Raw genomic sequence first — 8,164 nt, 5'->3', positions numbered from 1 at the left:
TGAAAAACTAGGTCACAAGAGCTAAAAATAGAAAAACCTTGTGAACACTCTAGAGGTCACATTTTTGACCCAATCATCATCAAACTTGGTCAGGATGTTTGTCTAGGTGATAGCTCGGATGAGTTCGAACATGGGTCATCTCGGATGAAAAAGTAGGTCACAGGAGCTATAAATAGAAAAACCTTGTGAACACTCTAGTGGTCACATTTTTGAACCAATCATCATCAAACTTGGTCAGAATGCTTGTCTAGTCAATTGCTTGGATGAGTTCGAACATGGGTCATCTCGGATGAAAAACTAGGTCACAGGAGCTAAAAATAGAAAAACCTTGTGAACACTCTAGTGGTCACATTTTTAACCCAATCATCATCAAACTTTGTCAGGATGCTTGTTTAGATAATAGCTCGAATGAGTTCGAATATGGGTCATCTCGGATGAAAAACTAGGTCACCGGAGCTAAAAATAGAAAAACCTTGATAACACTCTAGCGGTCACATTTTTGCACCAATCATCATCAAACTTGATCAAGATGCTTGTCTAGGTAATAGCTCGGATGAGTTCGAACATGGGTCATCTCGGATGAAAAACTAGGTCACAGGAGCTAAAAATAGAAAACCTTGTTAACACTCTAGTGGTCACAATTTTGACTCAATTGTCATTAAACTTGGTCAGGAAACTTGACTAGGTCATTGCTGGGAATAAATCGAACATGGGACATCTCGGATGAAAAACTAGGTCACATGAGCTAAAAATAGAAAAATCTTGTTAACACTCTAGTGGCTACTGTTGTGATCCAAATATTCTGTTAATTGGTCTGAAAGTTTTTTTTGATGATTTCTAAGTCAAGATCAAACATGGTCATCTTGGATGAAAAACTAGGTCACACCGCCCAAATATGGAAAAAACCTTGTTAACATTCTAGTGGTCACATTTTCGACTCGATTATCATCAAACTTGGTCAGGATGCTTGTCTAGGTAATTGCTTGGATTAGTTCGAAATCGCATGTGAAACTAGGTCACCGGAGCTAAAAATAGAAAAATCTTGTTAACACTCTAGTTGCTACTGTTTTGATCCAAGTATCCTGGAAATTGGTCTGAAAGTTTGTTTTGATGATTTCTAGGTCAAGTTTGAATATGTGTCACCTGGGTAAAAACTAGGTCGCACTGCTCAAATATGGATAATCCTTGTTAACACTGTAGTGGTCACATTTTTGACTCACCTGTCATGAGACTTGGTCAGAATGCTTGTCTAGGTAATTGTTTGGATGAGTTTGATAATTCAGGTGAGCGATCTAGGGCCATCATGGCCCTCTTGTTTTACATGATAGGACTGAAAATATTTTTTCCAGATAGATGTACCATTTGATGTAGGTTTAGATGTGCAAAATTTCAGTTCATTTGTGCACTTTGTTTTTCCTGAATAATTATTCAAATTGTAAAAAAAAATGACCCAAAATGAAAAGCGTTAAACACTTTTCACTTAAATCAGGCTGAGAAAAGCATAAAAATATGATTTTCAATTTATTTCAAAGTATATTTCTTTTCTATCTTTGCATACATTTCTGTTTAAAGTGACCCAGCACATTTGTGTAAACAATTCAAATGCTTTTAACCTCAGTGGAGTCCCTTTAATATTAATTGCAGCAATACAGATTAGTCGTTAATATGTGCCAGTATTTTTCTTGATAATTAAAATATTAATTGTATAATAGAAAAAAAGACAAAATGGGATTTGAATCTCTAATAAGAGGGTATTTTAAATTTGTACAGAAATGTTTTGTTAGTCAAAACTTAAAGGGTCATTATGCCCCAGAAATGCTTTTTATTATAATTTCTCTAAAGTTTTTTTATTTTTATCATTTGCTTATGTTGCCTTTCGTCTGTTAGTAAAGTTAGTGTGATTAAGTATTTTGTATGGAAGTCAAAATTCTACTTTTGTTTACATTTTTTTCTATAATTTTGTTACAAATAATTTCACATTAAGCAGTAATTTTTTTAGATGGTGAGCATCTTACTTGGTGTAAAACTATTTTTTAAAACATGTTTTAACAATTGTGTTTGCCACTTTTCTAAATAAGAAAAAAATCATTTCTGAGGCATAATGTGCATTTAAATTGTGTAGTTTTTTGTGTAGAAATACTCTGTGTATCATTTTTGACTTGTCTATGCAAGTATTGTTCCCATACACAGTATTAGTTAACAATTCTTTTTAAGATTTGAATATATCCGATAACCAAAAGTTCCAAATGTTTATTAAGTGCATTTAAGTCATTATTGCAATTGAAAATTATTGAAATATCTAAAGAAATGGTTGTGATGTTGATGTGCCTCATTTTATGATATTTAGTTTCTGATTGACAGTTGTTGTTTACAATAACAGATGAGCGTTAACACTGCATGCAGTGCTCTTGTATGAAATATATAATTATTTAATTTCTGAATGACTGTTCTTGTAACAACTGTTGTATGTTTAATTACAATTTAAAGAACTTCTGAAATTTAGAAATGTTGCTACATAATTTTTATACTTTTCATTTCACTAAATGCTTTTAGTGATTATTTAGTTTTTGCAGTATCAAACTTCTTTTTTTAATACAATGAAGTTACTTGTTAAAACATTTTTCATGTGGATTAATTACTTTACAAGGTAGTTTTGTTGTTTGTTTATCAGTATACATTGTATGTAAAGCAAAATCCTGATTTTATACCTATGTCATTTATCAGTATATAAAAATTATAATTCTGTCGTTATGCCTATGTTAATTATGTGAAAAAAAATAACTTTTTGAAAAGAAAAAAAAATCAAAAGAATCTGATGCATTTTTAAGGATTTATCGTTTGCAAACTCTGCAAAAGTTTCATAAATGAAAAATATATTTCATTTTGAATGCAGAATACTGCTAAGAATTCTTGAATTTGATGCTAATCTAAGGAAAACTGGTACTTCACAGTACTTGTATTGTCTAAATTTAAGTATAGTTCTCTTTGTTAACTATATTTGAACTTGCTCATTTGAATTATCTGTTTATTTAAATTGTAGCTATATTATATTCTTGAAAATCCTTAATATACTCTAATTTATACTTTGGAATTAGCAAGATATACATGTAACTAAATGAATTTTAAGGGGTAAAATGTTTTTTGATTTTTTTTTAATTATGCACAAATCCATGCCTTTCTAAGGAAAAGCAGGGTGATTCTGTTATTGATTGTTTTATGAACTTACCTAGTGAGAAACTGAGGATATTGTTTTAGGGGCATTGATATTTGTATTTACTATTGATACTAAAACTTACATAAAGGGAGAATATATTTTAGGCAGATCCCAGTGTATCTAGATGTGTATTATTGCATGTTTATAATTAGTTTTCAATGATAATTAGTTTTCAATGATTGGGCATTTTTTGTGGTTTTTGTTTTGTTTTGTTTTTTGTTTTTTTTTATATCTGATTTGTTTTTGTTACTGAATTTTTATGGAAAAAATCATTTTTTCAAATGACTGCTTGTTAAAACGAATTTTGATAATTAAAAAGATATAATTGCTTTCAGTGTATCTTTGCTTTATTTAAAAGTTAATTATTTCAAATAACGACATTATGGTAATTTTGATAGAAAGTCTAAGATGATGTTATTGTAGGAATGTGACCATTTGTCAACCACATATCAGCAGTCATTAGTTCTATGGGCCTACAAGACTGGCAGATTGATTTCATGGATGGATACAGTGTGTCAAGGTCATTTTTCTATATCTTTGACCCATTTTATAAAGAAGCTGGAAAAAGGGGATTGAGCGTTCTTGAACGTGGGTTTAGTCTTATTGAACGTGGATTTAGCCTTATTGAACGGGGGTTTAGCCTTATTGAACGGGGGTTTAGCCTTATTGAACGGGGGTTTAGCCTTATTGAACGGGGGTTTAGCCTTATTGAACGGGGGTTTAGCCTTATTGAACGGGGATTTAGACGTCTTGGACGGCGATTTTGCTTTCCCAGATCGTATACAGCTTTCAGTAACTTCAATGCATTTCATTATTCATATTTTTGTAGAAATCGATCTGTAATGAGAAAATTATCATTTACATTATGTCTATGTACAAATGACCTGAATGCAAAGTTTATCATAATTAAAATCTTAAGATTGAAAGAGATATGCATATTACTTTTTGAGCTGAAAATGACCAGCTTTCATGATTGGTTTAATTAATATTATAGGTCCTCAAATCTACAGGATATTAAACAAAAGCAAGAAAAATCAACCCCAAATCTATTGGATAGTAAAACAAAAGCAAGAAAAATCCGCCCCAAATCTACTGGATAGTTAAACAAAAGCAAGAAAAATCCGCCCCAAATCTACTGGATAGTTAAACAAAAGCAAGAATAGAACGATTTTCGTAACACTGTTCATGTCAAGATGCTATTGTTTATCGTGAACAGTGTTCATATTCTCAAACATAGATCTTATACCGGGTATTTTCTCTGTAAATGTAGAAATGTAAATATGTTTTATCTTCTGACACCAAACACATAAAACATGTTTTATTAATTACAGTAACATCTGTCACTTGAAGGTGGTGAATATAGTCTTATGTTGAGCTGAGATTTCTGACAAATAGCTATACACATTTTTCTCTTACAAAAACAACCGATAACTGGCTAGATATTATATAGAGGGATTTAACCTTCACCATGCTGATAACTTGCTTCTACGCTGACGTTAATCGTGTTATATTTCACGCATCATTTCGGGGTCAATGGGTCAAAAGACCTTACTGTAGCTAATAAAACGATTAAATGGTTCATATTTTTAGATCGGGATCAAATTTCTAGGTTAATAGCTAGTTATTGTAAAATTTAAAATCTGTAAAAGTTTAATTTGTGAAATTGGAGCGTTACTTGGTGGTGATAAAATAACGCGTGGTGGATTATTGGTTGTTTAGTTTTATTTATAAAGATATTAACCAAATAGTTTAAGGATATTACATGACGGGAGGAACATATTTAAACATGTATAGTGTCTTTGTAATTTCTGTTATGATCGCGTATTCTTCCGCTCAAACATCGGCGGGCATTTCGGCTTTTGAAGAATTAACCCAGTCGGGGACATCGTTCAACATTAACCCTGTGAAAGTTACATCCGACGAGGATCAACCTCTGTTGATGTTTTATCTGGTTAATTCCTCGCTGAAACCGAGAATAGAAGTTCTAATGGATTCTGACTTTACAATAATATACGATTATTCTGTCGTTTGTGTTAGTACAGATGTGTCATTTTTGCTAACTGTATCTGTAACCAAAGATCAGAATCTTGAAATTATTGAAAAATCGGAGTTTATTATATCTTGTGAAAATGCTACAGAAACAGTGGTTAGCTTACACAAATTGAGACAAGCTTGGAATAAAACTGACCAATCAAAACCAAACGACGAGTTCAGAACAGTTTACATAGCAGACGGACAGATAGATGTCAAAATGAGAAGTGGAATTATTGGATACAGTGACGTAATATTTTCAATACAAAGTGTTGGGAATGACACCAAAGATACCACATCTCACAATGAACCAATCACATCCAGCAACTCCACGTCTTTAGTGATTCATGATTCAAAGAGCTCCTACGAAACACTGACATATCAAGTCACTATTGTTAGAAAAATGAGACCACTTGATAAACTGTTTCGTGTGGTAGTTTACGCCGTACAGATTTTTGTTGCGACGGGGTTCGGGGCAAAACTAGACTTAAAAGTTGTTAAGGAAAACTTGTTCCGTCCAGTGGCGCCAGGGATCGGGCTGACATGCCAATATCTACTTATGCCTTTGGTAAACATTATTAAGTTATACGTGTATAAAATCTCTGATAATTTGTTCATATTTTGCATTCCGCTCTATTATCTATGAATTGCTTAAGAGGCAATAATTCCAATGTAAGACTATTAACTTAAAACTGCTATGGTATGGTTTATCTCTATTTTTTTTCTTTATTTCTTTCTTTTCTTTGTTTGTTTGTTAAATTCATTTTTACGAAATTGCTGATTAACATTTTTCTTATGATCTAAGGAACGTGTTATTTCCACTTTTAATGCCTTGTTTAAACATTTTGAAAGTGCGACGAATGTCAAAAGCTCTCATTAGATAAATTAAGTACGTTGACCCTGTGATATGACGGCTTAACAATAATAATCACCTCTTAGAACATTATCCCCGGCTATAATAGGACATTAGATAAACAACAAACATTATACATGTATATACTCTAGAGTACAATTTAGAGTCATGTGATCTGTTTTGTAGATAGCGTTTGGAGCGTCGAGGGCGGTGTCCGGGGAGATGCCAACTGTAGCACTGGGGATCTTCCTTGCAGGCTGTTGCCCGGGTGGTGGCGCTAGTAACACATATACCTATCTACTAAAGGGGGATCTTTCACTGTCAATTACAATGACGGCTCTCAGTACCATAGCTGCATTGGGTAAAGTATTTTTTAATTGATGAGTGTTTGGAAAGCGAAATAATTCAATAAAATTGAAGAATGGTAATAAAGTACTAGTATTTACTCTGTAGGGCCATTTGGTGCATGTATGGGAAATGAAACAATGCCATAGAATTGTATGTACAGAAGAAAGAGTTCAGGATCAAATTGACCAATAGTGAACCGATTCAAGTTCACACAGGAAAGTTATAGTAAAATATGACTCGTTCAACATACCTTTTACTATGACAGCCGGGTTAGAACCGCATTTTAGACCGTCTGCTAATATTTCTTTATTGTGTGAGTTTCGACTTTCTCTTTTCAATGCACTTAGCTAAAATGTTTTTTTTACCTCAAAGCAGATACTTTACATGTACAGAAATTATTTCACTAAAGACCAAGGCAAAATGTCCAATTAAAAAAGACTGCCTTTCGAGACATCAACCTTTTTATTCCTTTAGAATGCTCCAAATCGACAGATCTTTAGAACTATATTCAGTGCTTCTCAAAATATAATTAATGTGACTTTTACATTTCATTTTAAATGTTTATTTGTTTATTTTATATTTATTTCAGCAATGTTGCCGTTTTGGTTGTATACGCTGGGCAGGACGTTTACAGCCGGTGGGGAAGATTTGAGTATCCCATTTGAAATGGTCGCCGTGTCACTTTCCTTGCTTATTTTACCGCTAATTGGAGGCGTGATGCTGAGGCAGAAATTTCCTAAAGCAGCCGACAAACTTCAGAAAATCCTCAAACCTTTTATTGTTATTATGGCTTTAGTACTAATTATTGTTGGGGTTTTAGCTAACTTATATATATTTCGTTTATTCAACCCTAAAATCATATTAGCTGCTTGTTTGTTGCCATATGTTGGATTCCTTTGCGGAGGAGTTGTCGCTGCCATATTTAGGCAACCATGGACGAAAATTAAAACTATTTCCATAGAAACGGGCATGCAAAACACAAGTATTGCTTATATTTTGCTTATCAATTCTTTCCCAGCACCTTCCGGTGACATAGCAGCAGTTGCTCCGGTGGCGTCAGCTGTAATGACGCCACTTCCTCCATTCATAGTAACAGTATGTTATCTGTCATACCAGTCTTGGAAAAAGCGCAAAGGAAATGCTGACAACAAAGGTAAGCCTAAAACAACAAATGATGATGCTGAACTCGCGGCAGAGAATATTAATGACGGTGCAGACGAAAAATTAATAACGGAAATGACGTCACTAGAAGAGAAGCCTGCAACCAATAAATCGGAAACCTGCATCACTGCAGCAGACTACAAAGGAAAAGTAAAATCTTCGGACAGTAAAGATTCTGGTGTCGATGAAAATATCGAGCAAACGAAACCGACGCCTATGAATGAAAATGACAGTTCAAAACTTGATCAGTAGTAGAAATATTGACTCAAAGGAGTAAGAACGGGCGCCGATTGCCAGGGGGAGGGGTTGGAGGAGTGACCTTATTAAATACCGGTGATGTGAAACTTATACATTTTTACATGTGCTTTGTTCTACCTCAGGTTAAAAATATGTGTAATATATATGTAAGATTCAAATAGATCTATTTTATCTACAATTTTTAAAACCACAATCGACTCAGGGACTTATTATGGTCAATTTCATTTTTTGAAATGATCTTGCTCAAACAGTAACCATTTCATACTCATTCATGATCATGAATAGATATTTATGTAATA

General features: G+C 33.3%; 1 protein-coding gene across 1 annotated transcript; it reads left to right on the top strand.

The window, feature by feature from the left end:
* Positions 1 to 4,357: 4,357 nt before the first annotated feature.
* Positions 4,358 to 7,902, top strand: LOC132760569 (ileal sodium/bile acid cotransporter-like). Its single transcript, XM_060752570.1, has 3 exons — positions 4,358 to 5,813; positions 6,285 to 6,459; positions 7,036 to 7,902. The coding sequence occupies exons 1-3, from the start codon at positions 4,977 to 4,979 to the stop codon at positions 7,857 to 7,859; spliced, it is 1,836 nt and encodes a 611-aa protein (XP_060608553.1). The 5' UTR covers positions 4,358 to 4,976; the 3' UTR covers positions 7,860 to 7,902.
* The last annotated feature ends 262 nt before the right edge of the window (positions 7,903 to 8,164 follow it).

This window comes from Ruditapes philippinarum, unplaced genomic scaffold, assembly GCF_026571515.1.
Source record: "Ruditapes philippinarum isolate M1 unplaced genomic scaffold, ASM2657151v2 ctg1741_1_1_1_1, whole genome shotgun sequence".
NCBI lineage: Eukaryota > Metazoa > Mollusca > Bivalvia > Venerida > Veneridae > Ruditapes > Ruditapes philippinarum.
Note: the sequence above shows the minus strand (reverse complement) of the source record. Positions and strands in the feature narration are given on the sequence as shown.